This window comes from Salvelinus sp. IW2-2015, linkage group LG3 (genome assembly GCF_002910315.2).
Source record: "Salvelinus sp. IW2-2015 linkage group LG3, ASM291031v2, whole genome shotgun sequence".
Taxonomy (NCBI): domain Eukaryota; kingdom Metazoa; phylum Chordata; class Actinopteri; order Salmoniformes; family Salmonidae; genus Salvelinus; species Salvelinus sp. IW2-2015.
This window is the reverse complement of record NC_036840.1, coordinates 2,303,395-2,325,184: the sequence shown is the minus strand read 5'-3', so window position 1 is coordinate 2,325,184 and position 21,790 is coordinate 2,303,395. Positions and strand designations below refer to the sequence as shown.

The following is a 21,790-nucleotide window of genomic DNA, read 5'->3' as shown; positions in this document are numbered from 1 at the left end:
AAACAGATCAGTTTAGTGGGCTGCTGCCTCGCCGTTCACAGGTGCTCACTGTCAATCCTGCCAGTACAATAGAGAGGAACCAGTCCATTAAAGAGTAGATGGCAGAGAGTGGAGAGAAACTAATAAGGTCTATTCTTTATCGCCCAGTGCCTTTCAGAGTGACATAAAATTTGTTTTTGAGGAAGTTAGAAGGCTTCGTAATAATTGTATTTGAGGAAAATGACAAGAAAATAGAATTGGGGCTATAGTCTTCAACCCTGMTTTGTAATCCCTCATTCTCTTGCTCATAACAGACCATCGACCATCCAGTCTGTGACTTAAATAAATAAAATAAAATTTAAATAAAAATCCATAGCATTGACACACAGCAAGTGCCTCGGTAATCTGTAATCAGTCTTCCTCAACCAGCAGTTTGGGTTAGATTCAAGACCGGACTAGAGCAGATTCATGGTAATGGATACTGTAACATCAAACCATTACAATGGAAATTAACATTATTGGTGGATTGTGTATGCATACAGATGTCGGATTTTAATTTGACCTACACTACCATTCAAAAGTGTGGGGTGACTTAGAAATGTGTCACGCCCTGATCTGTTTCACCTGTCCTTGTGATTGTCTCCAGCTCCTCCATGTGTCGCTTATTTACCCCAGTGTATTTATCCCTGTGTTTCCGCGAGCCACGAGCCTGTCTGCCACTCTGTACCTCCTGGACTCTGATCTGGTTTTGACCTTTTTGCCTGTCCACGACCATTCTTTTGCCTACCCCTTTGGATTAATAAACATTGTAATACTCCAACCATCTGCCTACTCTTTCTGCATTTGGGTCTCGCTTTGTGCCTTGATAGAAATGTCCTTGTTTTTGAAAGAAAAGTAATTTTTTTGTCCATTAAATAACATCAAATTGATCAGAAATACAGTGTAGACATTGTTAAAACTTCTTTGGGATAGGGGGCGGTATTTTGACGTCCGGATGAAAAGCGTGCCCAAAGTAAACTGCCTGCTACTCAGGCCCAGAAGCTAGGATATGCATATATGCTAACATAATTACAAAAGGGTTTTCTAATGATCAATTAGCCTTTTAAAATGATCAACTTTGATTAGCTAACACAACGTGCCATTCAAAAACAAGGACATTTCTAAGTGACTCGAAACTTTTGAACGGTGGTGTATATTGTCACAGCAAAATATTCCTTCAGCAACAGGATTGTAAAGTTTAGTCAGTATTGTTGCTTGATCGGTGGTTAGACTATTAGCTGGACAAAAATTTATGATACAGGAAAAGTACAATACTGTTAATATAACCGTGTGAGTTTTCAGTGAATTAATGGAAATCACAGAAGCTCATCTGCATATCCGGCAGCTGAGGAAAATTCTCAGCAACAAAAGAGTGATCAAATTAAGATCCTATATCTGTAGTTGTGTTATCTATAGGTACATGTATAGAGGTGGATGTAGGCTATAGCATCTGGTGAGTGATGTCATCACTSAGAACACTTCTGGTAGGACGAAGAAAAACAAAGGTTATGAAACAACCTGGGACTTCAGAGCGAGTGACATAATCTCTAATCTAATGGCACTGCTTCCCAACTAATCCCACATAATCCACTGTAATTACCGACAATAAAAAGGGAACTCTTTAAACACGGATTTTAACTTTGATCACAATATTCAGAGCTCATTTCGATTATTAATGAAAATCTATTCACAACTCAAATMTGAATGCTTTGAAGTGCGCTGGGTGTGCATTAATTTCCATGGCAACATGGAATATTGTAAAGATTACACATTATTGTACAATAGAGCAAAATAAAGGCAGATTTAGCTTTAATCCCCAGTTTGATGAGAATGAAGTACCACAGAGTTGCTTTATTTAATTTCATATTCATATTTCAGTGCTGAAATATACTGTAACTACTGTTAATAATATATCTAGTGTTATTACTAGAGTTAATATCCGTGCAGGATACTGGAACTTGACGTGTTCCCATCAAATTTCAGTGGGGTCACCCGTGGTRAAAGAGGGCGGCCATTTTGATTTCACTATGCCTTTCCTCATCTGGTTTTCAATCTGCAGGTGTTGTTAGAATGATACACTGTTTGTGTTCAYTAACAGCTTTATTAAGTGATTTTTGCATACTGGGGGTCAGACAGGGCAGCGTTCCAGACACATTGACATGTTTATTAGTCTGTTAGCAGACAGATGAGTTTGTCTGGTGCTGGCGGTTCTGTGCTCTTCTCTAATGAGGTTGCGAGGAGGTCTGCTCTGGGCAGGGGAGTTCCACACCGCGTTGACCTTTACACCCCACACAACAACCCATCATCAGGGTCTGTGTCTGACTGCAAACAACCATCCCACCATCCACCCAGCGGACGCCATACATCAATCACCCTGTACTGGAAAGTGACGAGACTATCAGAGAGGGAGGTCACTATGTGCTGTAGGGCTGAGAGTGTGTCAGAGACTAGCCTGGTGCCACATCTGTTTGTGCTGTGTAGTCTACTATGGTGGTTGTTATGCCTGCTATGCCTGGCATATCAACAACCATTGGAGTTGGCTATACAGCACAAACAGATCTGGGACCAGGGCTAGGCAGAGACAGAGCGGTTGCAGCAGTCCTCTCTCTACAGGCAATGATAACCCAAAGAGACTGCATCACTGTTGTCATGATGATCATGTCACCTCCCTCTCTGCTCCACTGTCTGAGCAGCAGTCAACTGCATCATTCAGAGCTGCCTCACAGCAATGAAACATCAGCCTCTGATGTCCATAACTACAAATGGAATGCCACTTACCTGACACCTATAGGGCCTACTACCGTTTCTGTAAACCATTGCATATGTATATTTTACTCCCCCTCAATGGCATTGCATTAGAAATATAACAGCCTCCAATTCCTCTTGGCTAATGGGCAGCTTTTTTTGTCACCTTGAATGGAGAAATTCATTTTGCATCTTTATGGGCCGCGTTGAAGGCTCGTAAAATATACGATTCCGGCGATCGCTAGAATCAATAGTGCTATTATCCATAGTTTCGTGTTTCAAATATGGTTATGGATAAAAACGCTGCCAAACACTCAATAAAGCATGACCTTCACTGGGCATCATAGACGAGGGAGCGAACACCAACAAAACAATTATCTCGCTTCGTTTCTCCCGTCTCTCCGCATCGGCTCATACATCGTTTATCAAAATTTAAACCCTAGCATTAATTTGAGCCGCTGCAGGGCCGGCTCCCTCTCCCCCCTTGTCCCCCAGATCAATGGTTGATTGCACTGCTACTATTTTAAACAACCCGCCTCTCCTATCTCTTCTCCTCTCAGGGCTAGTCCACTCCTCCAGTCCAGTCCTCTAGTCCATTCCTCCAGTCCAGTCCTCCAGTCCACTCCTCCAGTCCACTCCTCCAGTCCCAGCCCCAGTCTCAGCCCCAGTCCCAGCCCCAGACCCAGCCCCAGTCGATACAGATGGCAGTCAGATTATGGCCATCGTTTATCACGTTGCAGAGGGTAAAATAGGAGACTATCTTTGATAACAACCCTATTAGAATGCTGAAAGGGGACTTTGTTGTTTTATGAACGGTGCAGACACACGAATACACACCTGATGTGTAGGTACTTCGGCATCTTCCATCTGTGACAGTCACAGACTGGATGGTCGATGGTCTGTTATGAGCAAGAGAATGAGGGATTACAAACCAGGGTTGAAGACTATAGCCCCAATTCTATTTTCTTGTCATTTTCCTCAAATACAATTATTACGAAGCCTTCTAACTTCCTCAAAAACAAATTTTATGTCACTCTGAAAGGCACTGGGCGATAAAAAATAGACCTTATTAGTTTCTCTCCACTCTCTGCCATCTACTCTTTAATGGACTGGTTCCTCTCTACTTTTATGGACACATTAAAACATGTCAACGACTAAAAATCATTAGGTCTTAGAGTTGACATTTACTGGCAGCAGTTCTGCAAGTCATTCAGGGACACATCCCCGGTCCTCCTCGATAGAAATGTCAGACGAATAAGGTACAAAACTAGTGACATCATCCACACGGTTGTTAAATGACACAACGAAGTGATGCATTCCCCTGCCGTAGCCTGGCAACGGGACAATGTCTGTCCAGCGTCCACCCACTGAGGAGGAGTAAGGGGACGGGCTGGTTGCCGAGAGTGACGGCATCCCATTTCATTCATCGGCTCCACTTTGGCTCCTTGCATGACAAAGAGGATGTAGGCTATTGTACACTGATGACAGAAACTCTAAATGGACTTGAGCTATGAGTAACTGTCGGTTAAACCAGGGCACCACAGTGTTTGGTGACCTGTTTGTGTGACCTGTTATGTCACCTGCATGCCTACTCCTCGTTATCTGTAGGTTAAAACTCCCTGATGACTCACTCAGACCTTCTACTTCCTCATTGTTTACTGAATGGTACTTTCTCTGCCCTCAGCAGTTCAAAGTATCCTGGGATTTCCTACGCTAACACACTAGTATGACGGGTCAGTGCTTAAAGACTGGGCTGATGCACTTTGGGAGGCTAATTTACTGAATGTTACTTTCTCTGCCATCTCCCCTCAGTAGGAGGCCAGCGCACCAACTGATCACATTTAAAACCACTAAGAAATTACTAATAAAAAGCATTAGAACCTCACAATGGCTACGAGCCTGAAGCATTTCACATGGGACAAAGGGTTGCTYGGACCAATGTGAGTTGTGTGAGTTGTAATGTGATGAGGGATGCAGGAGGGCGGCTATGAGGCTGTGACCGACTGCTAAGATTAAAGGATTATTTGCATTCTCGGTCCTATGGAAACTGTCGAATTCTAAATAGTAACAATCGCTTCCTGCAAGCAAAGAGGTTTAATTAATTAAATCCCCCCCATGATCAGGATGGAAAAACGACATATACAAAGGCCTCACGTCATCTCTTACTCTCAATGTAATCACACATAACAGTGATGTCTCAGAGGAAGATAAATGTATTGTTACTGTACGGCGCCATCTACTATCCACTGTCTCCAAGGACCCAATCATGTCATGAATCAACCCCACACAAGTCACGCTATTTCCAGCCAGCGGCAGCGGATGTGTTCCTGAACTCCACCTCCGCTCTGAGACGGATGCAAGTGGCTGGTAGAGGTCAATGGAGGATTATATAGCGCCTTATAACCATTCCCATCTTGTATATGCCCCGCTAGCACACAGTTAATGAGGGCAGGATCCTTTCTCCCAGGGCAGCTCTTAATATCCCTTATCATTGGGACAGAGGCCCTGTTGTGCCATGATGGAGCATCACAACCATCCATCTTGGCTCTAAAAAGACTCCCAGTTTCCTCTAGCTACTACCTCCTTATCTGCCTGTGGTGTGAAGCTAGTCCTCWTCTCTTCCCTGTGCGGCCCAGAGTTTAGAGCCTATCCCAGCATACCACAGTGGATTAGGCCCCTCACCAGTGACAATGACCATTTCTGCACTGTAGGCCATGTGACCTACTTGGAGATGGTCAATCTGCCACATTGGTTTGGTACCAACCTTTTTGATCAGCCCTTATAAAATGATCGCTACCCTAAACACCGTAGTCTGGAGATGTCTACGTGATGTAGTGCCTGCGTCTGTGATCTGAATCACATTGTAACGTTTCTTATCTCTCCAGAGTGGGTGTTTCCATAATTGTCCCCAGTCACCGTTTCAGGACATTGAAGGGAAAAAAATCTATAACATGAAGCACAATTTCAGGAAGYTGATTGTGAAAACCTTCCTTACAGCAGGAGCACTTTCCTCGCTCGTACCATCATGAAGCCAGAGAAAAAACTAATAACGATTTGAGTCATTGCAGAGCACAAATTCATCTCCCAGAAACAACCTTGTAATCACTCTCTCCCTCAGCTAGAGTTTAAAGGAAAGCTTGGGAATAAAAAATAAAAATAAGAATTAGATTGGGGAGTGGAGAGTGGGTGTGCTGTATTGACCTGTCCCGTCAGGTGTGGGTTATTGAACTGATGTTGCTCCTTTAAACTCTATTTGCAACGGTGGAGGTATGCAGGGCTGCACACCCAATAACAGCTGGGCTCCCAGTGAATCCTGGAGATCTGGAATATGAGGCCCAAGGAGGATGGAGTCTAATTTCTGCCATTGGTTTCATGTCTGTCTGAGATTGTTGTCAAGAGTTCCTCCACCCATACAGAGAAGGGATAAAAAAAATCAATATGACCGAAAAGGTAACTGGTACTTGGTAAGCAGCCAGCCTGGCCAGTCTGGTGACATTGTGCATTTAATCCAATTTATATAGAGGCCTCAATTAATGTGTGCAAAGCAGAAATGAAATTCTCCTCTGATTAAATGGATGTGCTTGAGGTTTATTTCCTTTGACGCTGGTGGTCCTCTACTACTCAGAACGTGAAGGGAATGGAAATGATTGGTCGACACGTCACACAACWATTTTTTTCTGAATAGGAAATATTGATAAAGCATGACATACAGTCCAAMRACCATGGCCTTCTTCCATCTCTGGGCTGTAACAATTACAGTTGTGTTTCAGCTTGAGGATATTCATCTGCTAATGTCTTCCACTATTTACCCAAGGACTACTCTACAGACCTGTTCCATTGATAGTTATTCACACTGTGATCATTTGAGGCTCTCTCTCTGTGTAATGGGTACGTGCTGGTGGCAGGGAAGTCAGGCGCAGGAGAGTGGACTTGGTATAAACGGAGCAGTTTAATAAAAATTCAAAAACTCCGGAAACCAACATATACAAAATAAAATAAGCGGGTGCAAAACCCGTCGCACACCAGAACATAACTAGCACCAATACATAGAACAAACAATCACCGATAAGAACATGAGGGGAAACAGAGGGTTAAATACACAACATGTAATTGATGGGATTGGAACCAGGTGTGATGGAAGACAAGACAAAACCAATGGAAAATGAAAAATGGATCAGTGATGGCTAGAAGGTCGGTGACGTCGACCGCCGAACACCGGCRGAACAAGGAGAGGGACCGACTTCGGCGCAAGTCGTGACACTCTCTCTCTCTGTAGCACAGCAGATTAATAGCTTATTGAATCGGTTTATACGAGGCTGCAATAAATGTGACACCGTTATACTCAATTGATAATAACATTATCAATAGAGTGGGCACCAGCACCCTGTTCTCTCACAGGACACTTGGGAGCAGTGCCAGTGTTGTAGTACTCGAATCCAGGTTAGGAACTTGACTACAATGCTGGGCAGTCTCAGCACACTGTCATACTGTGCTGTCAGTTTTTTMGGGCAAGGAAAATATCAGATATCGGTATCAGCCAAAAATATCCTATCGGTGCATCACTAATAATTAATGTAGCAGGTTAGGAGACAAAAATGCTGTCCTAACTGTCACGCCCTGACCTTAGAGATCCTTTTTATGTCTCTATTTTGTTTTGGTCAGGGTGTGATTTGGGTGGGCATTCTATGTTCTGTATTTCTAGGTTTTGTATTTCTTTGTTTCTGGCCGAGTGTGGTTCCCAATCAGAGGCAGCTGTCTATCGTTGTCTCTGATTGGGGATCATACTTAGGCTGCCCTTTTACCCTCTTTCTGTGTGGGATCTTGTTCTTTGTTAGTGTGCAGGGAGTTTGCACATCGAAGCCGTTCGGTCGTTGTATTCGTTTTAGTTTCACTTCGTAATTAAATTATGTGGAACTCTAATAAGGCTGCGCCTTGGTCTCTTCCTTCCGGACGACACCCGTTACACTAACCTGCTACGAAAATCACTTCGTGTTCGTCTGTCCCATGTACTATCAGCTCTGTAATGCCCTGATAGTGGTGTGAGACTGGTGGAGGGGTCCTGATACTCTCCAGAAGGCATCCGTCACTGAGACGAGTCCCAGGGAGGATAGTAAGAGGGAACACTGCATGTCAAACTGCCCAAGCTCATTAGAACCTAGGGGGATTGACAGCCATTCTCAGACCCAATGAGGCTCCTAGTTGCCTGGCTGCCTGGGAGAACATTGAACGGTATGAGAGAAATAATGAATCACTAAGCCTGCGTCCGTCGCACTGCCTCCCTGCCACTCTCCATCAGAGAGAGAGAGAGAGAAAAAAAAACTTAGTTGAGGCTGTTGGAATTGCTTGCTAATAAAAGGACAGTAACCCTTGGTCTCTGACATATTTGAAACAAATTGGATTTACTTTAGGATAATTTTTCATCTAGATTTAAAAGTATGTAACATATAATAACAGCATATCTCATTGGGTGAKCATGTTTGTATACTTATACCCTATTAAGTAATACTACCATGTCTTCACCAGCAGTAAGTAACAGTCTACAATGTAGTTTTGCAATGTTTCACAGTAAAAACTGTTTCTCTTTGCATATTTACCGTATATACGGATACCAGTTGGTTTGACAAGACAATACTTATTATCTGACTGTTAGATTGTCATTATGTGGGTTGGTAGCACAGGAGGTTGGTGGCACCTTAATTGGGGAGGATGGGCTCGTGGTAATGGTTGGAGCGGAATAGGTGGAATGGTATCAAATACATCAAACACATGGTTTGATGCCATTACATCCGCTCCATTCCAGCCAATATTAAGAGCCGTCCTCCCCTCAGCAGCCTCCACTGGTTGGTAGTATTGTGCATACACCCCTGAGCCTGAGCCTTAGTTTCTGTCTGGACCAGGCAGAGTGAAATGTGACTGTAAGTTTCGGTTTTGTTGCCTGGCAACTGTCCATAATGGGAATGACATATAGAAACTGCTGGTCATTGTGGGTGGAGTCCATTTCAACACTATCAACCTGTACTTTGATCCAGCAAGCCATCACAACTTACATCGCCTCGTTGATCAATTCTAACATCGAACCAAGAGGAGGGAATTTTGGGACAGACACTGGGCCCAAGCACCCTGTTCTCTCACAGGACACTTGGGGTCAGTGCCAGTGTTGTAGTACTCGAGTCCAGGTTAGGAACTTGACTACAACGCTGGGCAGTGCTCAGCAAACTCTCATACAGTGCTGTCAGCTTAAGAAGAAGAGGACATTTTGGGACAGGCACGGGGAACCAGCACCCTCTCCTCTCCCCAGAACCCTTGGGGAAGTGCACCGCACACTCACTTTGTACTGTGGAAAAACACTCTTTTCACCACTTCCATTAGGAAGTGACTTTTTTGCTGCAGGTTAGGAGAACTTACTCAGCAGTTTAGGATAATTAATGTAGCAGGTTAGGAGACAAAAATGCTGCCGTAACCTGCTACGAAAATCACTTGGTTTCGAAGTTGTGTGAAAAGAGTCTGTCCCCTGTACTGTCAACTTGGAGCCCCAATAAGGCCCCAAGTTGCCTGGCTAACTGAGAGAATGTTGGACAGTATGGGAGAAATAATCACTAAGCTTGCGTCCGTCGCACTGCCTACCTGCCACTCTCCATCTAGAGAGAGAGACAGAGAGAGAAAGAGAGAGACTGGAGACAATAACATTTAGTTGAGGCTGTTGGAATTGCTTGCTAATAAAATGACAGTAACCCTTCGTGTCTGACATATTTATGACAATTTGTCATCTAGAATTAAAAGTAATAACATAATAACATAATAATAATAACAGCATATCTCATTGGATGACCATGTCTGTATATTTATACCCTATTAAGTAATACTACCATGTCTTTACCAGCAGTAAGTAACAGTCTACAATATAGTTTTGCAATGTGTTTCACAGTAATAACGGTTGCTCGTTGCAATGTCTGGATACTTACTGATATCTAGTGGTAAAGTACTGTTCTCACAACACAGGTACTAGTAGGTACTTCACTAGATGGAATAGATTTTTTTGTTACTACTATTGTTGTTGTTTTATGTCACGCTAGTCTGTACCATATATTCCCTAAGAGATATTGGAAAGGTGACAGCTGCATACAGTGCATTCGGAAAGTATTCAGACCCCTTGACTTTTTCCAGATTTTGTTAACGTTACAGCCTTAAATTGTTTTCTTCCCTCATCAACCTACACACAAGACCCCATAATGACAAAGCAAAATCAGGTTTTAGAAATGTTTGCAAATGTATTACAAATTAAAAACTGAAATATCACATTTACATAAGTATTCAGACCCTTTACTCAGTACTTTGTTGAAGCACCTTTGGCAGTGATTACAGCCTTGAGTCTTCTTGGATATGACGCTACAAGCTTGGCACACCTGCATTTTGGGGAGTTTCTCCCATTCTTCTCTGCAGATCCTCTCAAGCTCTGTCAGGATGGATTGGGAGCGTCGCTGCAAAGCTATTTTTAGGTCTCTCCAGAGATGTTCGATCAGGTTCAGGTCTGGGCTCTGGCTGGGCCACTCAAGGACATTCAGAGACTTGTCCCGAAGCCACTCCTGCATTGTCTTGACTGTGTGCTTAGGGTCGTTGTCCTGTTGGAAGGTGAACCTTCACCCCAGTCTGAGGTCCTGAGCGCTCTGGAGCAGATTTTCATCAAGGATCTCTCTATACTTTGCTCCGTTCATCTTTCCCTCAATCCTCAGTCTCCCAGTCCCTGCCGCTGAAAAACATCCCAACAGCATGATGCTGCCACCACCATGGTTCACCGTAGGGATGGTGCCAGGTTTCCTCCAGACGAGACGCTTGGCATTCAGGCCAAAGAGTTTAATCTTGGTTTCATCAGACCAGAGAATCTTGTTTCTCATAGTCTGAGAGTCATTTAGGTGCCCTTTGGGAAACTCCAAGCGGGCTGTCATGTGCCTTTTACTGAGGAGTGGCTTCCGTCTGGCCACTCTACCATAAAGGCCTGATTGGTGGAGTGCTGCAGAGATGGTTGTCATTCTGGAAGGTTCTCCCATGTCTACAGAGGAACTCTGGAGCTCTTTCAGAGTCACCATCGGGTTCTTGGTCACCTCCCTGACCAAGGCCCATTTCCCCCAATTGCTCAGTTTGGTTGGGTGGCCAGCTCTAGGAAGAGTCTTGGTGGTTCCAAACTTCTTTCAATTAAGAATGATGGAGGCCACTGTGTTCTTGGGGACCTTCAATGCTGCAGACATGTTTTGGTACCCTTCCCCAGATCTGTGCCTCAACACAATCCTGTCTCGGAGCTCTACAGACAATTCCTTCTAGCTTGGTTTTTGCTCTGACATGACCTGTCAACTGTGGGACCTTATACAGACAGATGTGTGCTTTTCTAAATCATGTCCAATCAATTGAATTTACCACAGGTGGACTCCAATCAAGTTGTAGAAACATCTCAAGGATGATCAATGGAYACAGGATGCACCTGAGCTCAATTTCAAGTCTCATTGGAAAGGGTCGTAATTTAATCAATTTTAGAATAAGGCTGTAACGTAACAAAATGTGGAAAAAGGTCAAGAGGTCTGAATACTTTCCGAATGCACTGTATGTGTGTGTGAGTGTATCTGGGGGGGGGGGGTCGTGGAAAAAAGCAGAAGACACATTTTCATCTCACATGGACTAATAAAGTATATATTATCTTATTAAATCATTACTATAAATTATATTATAAATTGATACAGAATCATTGTTATGTRTGGTCAACAGATTCTGTATAATGCAGTTTATTATGTTAGTGTATTCAGTATGTGCATTCTTCATAATAAAAATGAATACATCCAATCCCATGTTGTGCTGTCCATATCAATTGAATATTGTTTTCCCAATGTCCTTCCAACTTGTTCAATTGAATTGAACTCTCTTAAACATACATTTTTTGCATCTACTGCCATTTCAAGTTCTCACAACTAGATGAGGATATCAATCTACACAGAGAATATAGTACACAGTAGTTTATACAGAAGATCTATACCGAGACAGACATTCAAACCCAAGTGGACTCTAAACTGAACACTTAAAATGCAAACTTGAAATGACATCATTTTGATCTGAAACAACAGAGTCCAGATTGAAGAATTCACTTCAACACATAATGCCTTATTGATGTTTCAAAGAGGCAACACATTGTGAAATCCAACCATTACAATAATTTAAAGGATATACTGATGGATGGGGAAAATGGTCAAGATAAGAATGAAAAATACATGTGAACAACACTAAGCCTGCCTTCATCACTCTGCCTGCCTGCCACTCCATCTTAGAGAGAGAGGGAGACAGAGAGACAGAGACAGAGAGAGACAGAGAGAGAGAGAGAGAGAGAGCGACTGCAATAGCATTTAGTCGAGGAATTGTTTGTTAGTAGGATGTACCTTGGTGTGTTGAAGGACAGGTTCAAAGTAAATTGACTATTTTCCAACTAGATTTGAAAGTACATTACATGTAATAACAGCATATCTCATTGGGTGACCATGTCTGTATACTTATACACTATTAAGCAATACTGCCATGTCTTTACCGGCAGTCTACAATGTTGTTTTGCAATGCTTTTCACAGTAATAACTGTTACTCATTGCAATGGCTGGATACCTACTGACATCTAGTGGTAAAGTCATTACTTGTTTGATTTAACATATTTTTTATTGTTGTTTTATATCCCTCTAGTGTGTGTTAGATCATTCATTATTGTTGGTTGGTACACTACACACATCTGCATTCCTGCCAGGATGCAGAGGGAAATGTGATAGTTCTGGTTTTGGTTTTGGTTTCATTTCCTGGAATATGAAAACGTAACTGTGGGTGGAGTTTTAGTCTGTGTCATACCTTTATAACCAGTATAACCTGCCCCTTGAGCCACAACCCTGTTAACTTGCTTTATGTATTTGAACCTTGACCAAGACAGAATAGCACACTGAGTGATACATTATAATGGCAGCCAGCTTGTCTCTCCTGGAGAAACACCTCTCTTGTCCCGTGTGTAGTGACATATTCAGCAACCCTGTCGTCCTCAAATGCAGCCACAGCTTCTGTGAGGAGTGTCTTCAGAAATACTGGAAGGATATGGACAATCTGCTGTGTCCTGTATGCAGTAAAGAGTGTTCAATTGAGCAACCAAGCCAAAGTTTGGTCTTAAAGAGTCTCTGTGAATCGTTCCAGAGAGGGAGTGAAAACGAGAAAGGATCTCAGGATATCTGCCAGCTGCACAGAGAGAAACTCAAACTCTTCTGTTTTGATGACAAGCAGCCCATATGTGTTGTCTGTCACATATCAAAGAAACATAAAGGCCATGACTGCTGTCCCATTGAGGAGGCTCTGCCTGATTTGAAGGTCAGTTTGTGAAAGTATCTGTTCCCTTTGCTTTTATTTTAACTGGTCATTTCAATGTCATTATGCGACTGAGTAGAGAGTGACTGGCTGGATTAAAGGCTGGTTTGGTTTTTACCAGGTTTACAATAATCCCTTTTAATTTATCTTTAGAGTGAAATCCAGCGTGTGAGTTCCACTTTGAAGAAGGAATTAGAAAACATGAACACAGCTAGGATGTGCCATTCAACCTGGGAGGCGCATATACAGGTATCTGTCATAAAAAAAATGTGTTTTTAAATATGGAAACATTTGAGCGGTGTTCAAGTTTAATCTTGTCTATTAGGGTCAAGCCCAGTGTGGAGAGGAGCAGATAAGGGAGGAGTTTAAGAAACTCCACCAGTTCCTGGAAGATGAAGAGACAGCCAGGATAGCTGCCCTGAGAAAGGAGGAGCAACAGAAATGTCAAGTGATGCGAAAAAGAGCTGAGCCTTTGACCAAGCAGATTTCAACCCTAATAGAGACTATTCAGATGATCAAGGACATGGATGTTGACACTATCACATTCCTTCAGGTAAGGGTAAAGATTTTTTAAATTACAAAGATGTAAATTCCCAACATGAGCTCATGAACTCACTGCAAAAACGGATGTTCGTCCAAAAGACGCAAGCGTCACACTGCTAGGCTGCAGTCAAATGTCGTATAACGCCTTGAAATTCTCAACCAGGTCGGAAATTGCTGGTGAATAATTTCACAACTGTAAATTATTTATTCCTCTGTGAGTTTTTTTCCAATTATCTCAGTGTCATCTGATATAACATAGTGACATATGTCCTTCTTTTTGTAGAATTACAAGGTCATACTTAATAGGTATGTTGTAAATTAAGTCCCATTTCATCCCTACTAAATACATGTTACGCTCCATTTACAACAGCACTGATGTTTATTATTCCCATAGAGCCGAATCCACAGCAACAGACACTGCAGATGCTGAGGTAGTGTCAGGAGCATTCATTGACATAGCCAAGCATGTGGGATCTCTGAAATTCAAGGTCTGGAAGAAGATGCTTGGGATCGTTTACTATAGTAAGTCCAAGTTTTTCACAAATGTTGTTTTTTAATATCTTGACTATCTTACTGTAGCAAATAAGGCCACAATACTTTGGAAATACATGTATTTTTTCAATAGTTATTTGAAATGGTTTTATCTCCCAACACACCCACACACTTCAGTATTAAAGTACAATATTAAAGTACAAGGAACTTTCCCCTTAAGCTTCGGTGACCATGGATCCAAACACAGTGTCTGCAAGGCTCAAACTGACTCATGACCTGACCACTGTGACATACAGTGAGGAGAGGRAGGACCTTCCAGAAAATCCTGAGAGGCTAAAAATGGGAGTGTTGGGTTCTGAAGGTTACAGTAAAGGCAGACATTTTTGGGATGTAGAGGTAGGAGAAAGTGATAACTGGACCCTGGGAGTAGCCAAAGAGTCAATTGTGCGCAACAAGCCACTCAAAATGGAGCCTCAGAGCGGATTGTGGAGCATCAGATATATTAGTGGGAAATACAGAGTATGTGTAAAACCACGCATCCAGATCAAGCTGGATGAGAGCCCACGAGTGATCAGAGTACGTCTGGACTGTGACCAGGGGGAGCTGACATTCTCTGATCCCACTAAGAGCACTATTCTGTACACCTTCAATGATACATTCACTGAAAAAGTGTTCCCATACTTCTACAGTACCAATCAGTTTGTCCCACTGCGCCTTTTGTCAGTTAGCCCCAACTTTGGGCAGAATATAAACATGAGTGGAGACAGGTTGCCAGGTTTATAATATGTGGGGACAAATATCTACTAACATGTATCAACTAGAGGGACCCCATTCTGTGAACTTTAGTTGAATCCAGCTCCATGTAAATAGATGTAAGACTTGCCTCAACACAAAGCATACTATGGTTATAAGTAGTGTCTAATTGATGCCAATGGAATGCATATATACCTTCTATATGGTAACAACTTTCTATCTCATAATGCTTGTACGAGTGTTTAAAGCAGTTGTTACATTATGTAAAATGTGTAAAGTACAGTCAATTATCTAAATAAATATTAAAAGTGTCTATTGCATTTCATGTTGTGCTTTTTTATTTAACTGAATGGACCTTCCTAATTATTTAAGTGAGTTTAGCTCATTTAATTCATTTACACATTATAAAATAAAGTTTCAATTTGCTACCATTACAAATATTCACCACTAAACCGMGATCTCCAACTACTATACAGTAGAGATCACTTTTGCTCAATGCCACACTGCAAAATGGGCCTATAGACAAAGAGTGGGCATACAACTAAAATGTAAATATCAACGGAGTAAATACATCCCACGGCTATGACATTAGCATTCAAATAGTAGTTGATTTATATGATGTATTTGTAGTGCTCATGGCATTACAACTCATTAGTGAAACATTACTTTTAATATGAATAAATAATTTGTTTAGAAAGTCAACAATGACAACAAACACAAACAATGGAGTAACAGTCAAGTACCACCAAATAATGAAACCAATGTGAACACGAAGTGGAACTGGTGGTAAAGTGTTAAAGAATGGCCTGCCTGGCTCCACCCCCATAATGATGTGTCACACCATAACAGGAAGAAGGAAGTCAAAACAGGTCTTGGCGTCGCAGATAAAACAAGGAGCTAGTTACGTGTGTTTGGTCGCTGTCCCCTGTAGACGAGTCTGCACTCCCAAACTAAACATCGACTTGACCTAGGCAGTAAGTATGGCTATTTTGAAGTTCAGACAGTATGTTGTTGAGCCCAAATAGTTAGCTAGGTAAATTTAAAGTAAATACTGTACCTTACAGAGGCCATTAGCTAACTATAACACCAACAAGGGCTGGCTCTGTGTTTGTCTAATACCTACAGCTCTGTGTGTCCCTTTGCCCTACATTCCCTTCCAGAGGAGGAGTCACTTTCGTGTGAAGAAGGCATGGCTGCCCGATTCTCTCTCCCAGAGGAGGACCTCTGTTGCTCTGTGTGCTGTGACATCTTCAGGGATCCCGTGGTCCTCAAGTGCAGCCACAGTTTCTGTGCAGCCTGCTTACAGCAGTACTGGTCTGGGAAGGGGTCAGCCCGGGACTGCCCTCTCTGTAGGAGGGAGTTTGTGGATGAGCCGGTGGCCAGCCTCACCCTAAAGAACCTGTGTGACTCCTACATCCAGGAGAGTGGAGCGCTTGGGCCTACAGGAGAGCTGTGTGAACCGGGTGAGCTGTGCTCCCTTCACGGGGAGAGGCTGAAGCTGTTCTGTCTGCAGGACAAGGAGCCCATCTGTGTGGTCTGTCACACCTCCAGGAAACATAAAAACCATGAGTGCTGCCCAGTGGGAGAGGCTATAGGCGACATGAAGGTAATCTGGTGTTGTGATAGGCAGCCCTATAAATATAAATTGAGTTCTCGAGATAGCATTTTATGAGTTCAGAGGTGAACATGAAGGTAATGGGGAAAATGCTGGGAGTTTGAGCTAATCTGTTTTATGCCTTCTGCAACTGTTTGCCTTTTGAAGAACTGATATGTTTTGTTTATTCTTAGTCCAATTGTCTTTTTAATGTTCTTTGTAGGAGGAGATGAAGTCTGTGCTTACTTGTTTGCAAGTGAAGAGGGAAGCTTTTGACAAAATGAAGCAAAACTATGAAAATACAGTGACACACATTCAGGTAATGTTGGTGGTTGGTCATAGTATGAAATCAAAATCTCTCATATGTTAACACACAATCCTAACAAAGGTCTCATTTCAGATCCAGGCCCGGTTTGTGGCAAAGAGGATTCATGAGGAGTTTGAGACGCTCCACCATTTCCTCCAAGCTGAAGAGGCTGCTAGGCTTGCAGCTCTGAAAGAGGAGGAGGAGAGTAAGAGTGAGATGTTGAGGCAGAGTATGAGGGAGATGGACAGAACCCTGGCCTCCCTCTCTGACACAATCAGAGCCGTGGAGGAGGAGATGGCTTTGGAGGATATGTTTTTTCTCCAGAAATGCAAGCAGACAGTGAGAAGGTGAGTACATTACAACCCCTGGTGGTTTCACTGTCTACAGACCATTACATGATGAGTACTAACTCCTACTTTTTCTGGCTGTATAGTGCTCAGTCTAGCACACTACAGGACCCAGTTATGGTCCTGGGAGCACTCATCGATGTGGCCAAGTACCTGGGCTCACTTCAATACAAAGTGTGGGAGAAGATGCAAGGGATTGTTAAATACAGTGAGTACTAACTGCAGAGTGTGTTGAACATCACTCGGTGTCAAGACTAGTCTATTTCGTTACATGATAGACTAAAACGTTAACTTTTTAAGCAATTAAAGTGCTTCTTAATGTGTATTGACACAGCAATTAGTGGTGAGAACCACTACATCATGGTAACTGGCTGTACTTTCTCCTCAGCGCCAGTGACTCTGGACCCCAACACGGCTGCCCCCTGGCTCCTGCTGTCTGATGACCTCACCAGTGTGAGGGACAGCGATGACAAACAGAAGCTTCCAGACAACCCTGAGAGGTTTGACCCTGACACAGGCGTACTGGGCTCTGAGGGCTTCAGCTCAGGAAAGCATGTCTGGGACGTGGAGGTTGGAGAGAACAGTGCCTGGGTCCTCGGTGTAGCCAAAGAGTCCATCCAGAGGAAAGACAAGGTCTCCTCCGTACTGAAGAATGGATACCTGTCCGTGTACTTTTACCACAAGATGTACTTTGCAGGGACCTCACCCCTGACGCGACTCAATCTGAAGAAGAGCCCTCAGAGGATCAGAGTGCAGCTAGACTGGGAGAAGGGGAGAGTGTGCTTCTCTGACCCAGCTGACAACACGCAGATCTACACTTTCAAACACACCTTTTCTGAGAGGGTCTTCCCCTATTTCTGGGTTGGCTGTAAGCAGTATCCTCTGAGGATTGAGCCATTAGAGGTCTCAGTGAAAGCTGTAGATCACACCTGAGAATGTGTTATGGAATTGTCTGTCTCTAAAGTGTCTTTCTTGATGTTGAGTTTATCTGTCATAAGAAAAAATCGAATAGATAAATAATATTTAAATATCTGCTACCTGTTGCCTTTAAATAAACACTGACATTTGATTTTCTAATGGACAAGTGTTGACATTTATTTGATTGTGTATGGAATAAAAGTTTAGTTTTCTGTGTGCAATAAAACTAAATAAAATGGAATATATCAGACTTGCTGTGGTGATCTTCCTTTTATTAGAAAATACAAAGATAACTTTGTCTGTGTGCAGTCGTTATCAATTTCAAATAGTTGGGCTAAACCATTCCTGTAATAACAGCTTCAAATGGTATCCCCTGAAATATACAAATGACCCTGTAAGAATATTGTTTGACGACGACTTCCAGATATGTTTTAGGCTTAACTATAAATGCCTTATTTAGTTACTCACCAATAAATACTTTTTGGAGTAAAACAAAACGTAGACAGATTCCTTAAGCCTGAAACACTGCACGTTGTCAGGTAAAAAGTAAGTTAATGTTCTGTTTATGCATCATGCGATGCAAGTCATTTAGCTAGTAAGTTTGTGCAAATTCGAGGACAGGAGAAACACGACGAAAAGCATAGGCAAAGTCTCAAGCATTCGTATTAATTAGTACCTTTTCATTAAATGTCCACAGGATATCTCTAAGCGTTTTTAGGATTCCAGCAAATTGGATTTTGGTTGTGATGAGTGTTGCCTTTGTTAAAACTATTAGGCGTTTGTTTTGTCAGAGACTCTGGATAGGATTGGGACATTTATTTTTTCCTTCAGGTAACGTTACCATGCTATGGGCTATTTTTGTTTCATCAGACCAGAGGACATTTCTCCAAAAAGTATGATCTTTGGCCCCATGTGCAGTTGCAAACCGTAGTCTGGCATTTTTATGGCGGTTTTGGAGCAGTGGCATCTTTCTTGCTGAGCGGCCTTTCAGGTTATGTCGATATAGGACTCGTTTTACTGCGGATATAGATACTCTTGTACCTGTTTCCTCCAGCATCTTCACAAGGTCCTTTGCTGTTGTTCTGGGACTGATTTGCACTTTTCGCACCAAAGTACGTTCATCTCTAGGAGACAGAACGTGTCACCTTCCTGAGCGGTATGACAGCTGCGTGGTCCCATGGTGTATATACTTGCGTACTATTGTTTGTACAGATGAACGTGGTACCGTTTGGAAATTGCTCCCAAGGATGAACCAGACTTGTGGAGGTCTACAATTTGTCTGATTTCTTTTGATTTTCTCATGTCAAGCAAAGAGTTTGAAGGTAGGCCTTGAAATACATACACAGGTACACCTCCAATTGACTCAAATTATGTCAATATGTCTATCAGAAGCTTCTAAAGCCATGCCATAATTTTCTGGAATTTTCCAAGCTGTTTAAAGTCAATTTAGTGTATGTAAACTTATTTTTAAAATTCTTCAAGCTCTGTCAAGTTGGTTGTTGATCATTGCTTGACAGCCATTTTCAAGTCTTCCCATAGATTTCCAAGCCGATTTAAGTCAAAACTGTAACTATACCACTCAGGAACATTCAATGTCGCCTTGGTAAGCAACTCCAGTGTATATTTGTCCTTGTGTTTTAGGTTATTGTCCTGCTGAATGGTGAATTTGTTTCCCAGTGTCTGTTGGAAAGCAGACTGAAACATGTTTTCCTCTAGGATTTTGCCTGTGCATAGCTATATTCTGTTTCTTTTTATCCACAAAACTCCCTAGTCCTTGCTGATGACAAGCATACCCATAACATGATGGAACCACCACCACGCTTGAAAATATGAAGAGTGATGTGTTGTGTTGGATTTGCCTGAAACATAACCCTTTGTATTCAGGACATAAAGTTAATTTCTTTGCCACATTTTTTGCAGTTTTACTTTAGTGCCTTATTGCAAACAGGATGCATGTTTTGGAATATTTTTATTCTGTATCAATCAATCAAATGTATTTATATAAAGCCCTTCTTACATCAGCTGATGTCACAAAGTGCTATACAGAAACCCAGCCTAAAACCCCAAACAGCAAGCAATGCAGGTGTAGAAGCACGGTGGCTAGGAAAAACTCCCTAGAAAGATCAGAGCCTAGGAAGAAACCTAGAGAGGAACCAGGCTATGAGGGGTGGCCAGTCCTCTTCTGGCTGTGCCGGGTGGAGAGTATAACAGAACATGGCCAAGATGTTCAAATGTTCATAGATGACCAGCAGGGTCAAATAATAATAATCACAGTGGTTGTCGAGGGTGCAACAGGTCAGCACCTCAGGAGTAAATGTCAGTTGGCTTTTCATAGCCGATCATTCAGAGTATCTCTACCGCGCCTACTGTCTCTAGAGATTTGAAAACAGCAGGTCTGGGACAGGTAGCACATCCGGTGAACAGGTCAGGGTTCCATAGACGCAGGCAGAACAGTTGAAACTGGAGCAGCAGCACGGCCAGGTGGACTGGGGACAGCAAGGAGTCATCAGGCCAGGTAATCCTGAGGCATGGTCCTAGGGCCCAGGTCCTCCGAGAGAGAGAGAGATAGAGAATTAGAGAGAGCATACTTAAATTCACACAGGACACTGGATAAAACAGGAGAAATACTCCAGATATAACAGACTAGCCCCCCAACACATAAACTACTGCAGCATAAATACTGGAGGCTGAGACAGGAGGTGTCGGGAGACACTGTTGCCCCATCTGACGATACCCCCGGACAGGGCCAAACAGGCAGGATATAACCCCACCCACTTTGCCAAAGCACAGCCCCCACACCACTAGAGGAATATCTTCAACCACCAACTTACCATCCTGAGACATGGCCGAGTATAGCCCACAAAGATCTCCGCCACGGCACAACCCAAGGGAGGGTTGTGAAGGAAGCCTGTTGACGTTGCTTCCAGAGGCAGTTTGGAACTTGGTAGTAAGTGTTGCCACCGAGGACAGACGATTATTGCGTGCTTCAGCACCCGGTCGTCCCGTTCTGTGATCTTGTGTGGCGCACCACTTCCCTGAGCCGTTGCTGCACCTAGAAGTTTCCACTTCACAGAAGCTCTTCAGTACGGACCATTCTACTGCTTATGTTTGTCAATGAAAACATTTTATAAACCTGTCAGCAATGGGTGTTGCTGAAATAGCAGAGTCCACTAATTTGAAAGGGTGTCCACATACTTTTGGTCATGTAGTGTTACTCATAATTGGAGCCAGGAGAAATTCTCCACTCTTTTTCAAACCAGTAGTTCTGTCCAACAGCACCAAAAGGTTGATAGTGTCATCTCAAGCCACCTGTTGGCATTTAGACCTGAAAGGGACGCACCTGTTGGAGGGGCTCGAAAGATACTCCTGACTGTAAAATGACTACACGACTAACCATGTGTTCATTATGTTGAAATGTGATTGAAAGAGCTGCAGTGTTACAGTAAAATGATTGAACTGCAAGTTAATGTCATAGGTCAGGTGTAGAGAATTATTCAGGTCCTACTCATAATACTGGAATCACACCATATTAGTACTAGTTCATCAACTAATAACATCAACTACATTCACTAAAAACAACCATCTACTTGTCTTGCATAGGAAGGTATCCTGCTGGGATGGTCTGGCGCACATCCACCGAGCCTTCCCCCACCTTCAGTGTAGCCCTGGGGAGTTCAGCACTGGTACACCCCAGTGGGACCCTAG

At 42.8% G+C, this 21,790-nt stretch overlaps 3 protein-coding genes across 6 annotated transcripts in view; all 3 read left to right on the top strand.

Annotated features, from left to right (window-relative positions):
- The window catches only part of LOC111982232 (muscarinic acetylcholine receptor M2-like), a 452,193-nt gene that overhangs the window by 166,871 nt on the left and 263,532 nt on the right, over positions 1-21,790 (top strand). The gene's annotated exons all lie outside the window — the stretch shown is intronic.
- On the top strand, positions 12,662-15,239 carry LOC111982277 (nuclear factor 7, brain-like). The gene is made up of 6 exons (XM_024013830.2): positions 12,662-13,134; positions 13,285-13,380; positions 13,457-13,684; positions 13,958-13,980; positions 14,069-14,196; positions 14,387-15,239. Exons 1-6 carry the CDS (start codon positions 12,736-12,738, stop codon positions 14,947-14,949), a joined length of 1,437 nt encoding a protein of 478 aa, XP_023869598.1. The 5' UTR covers positions 12,662-12,735; the 3' UTR covers positions 14,950-15,239.
- LOC111982286 (zinc-binding protein A33) lies at positions 15,791-18,335 on the top strand. 2 transcript variants are annotated; one of them, XM_024013839.2, is made up of 6 exons: positions 15,791-15,893; positions 16,080-16,525; positions 16,737-16,832; positions 16,914-17,167; positions 17,254-17,375; positions 17,556-18,335. In XM_024013839.2, the coding sequence occupies exons 2-6, from the start codon at positions 16,109-16,111 to the stop codon at positions 18,098-18,100; spliced, it is 1,434 nt and encodes a 477-aa protein (XP_023869607.1). In that variant the 5' UTR covers positions 15,791-15,893; positions 16,080-16,108; the 3' UTR covers positions 18,101-18,335. The 2 variants fall into 2 exon arrangements, with proteins under 2 accessions (XP_023869607.1, XP_070289784.1); XM_070433683.1 differs by lacking the exon at positions 15,791-15,893 and having other exon boundaries at positions 16,062-16,525.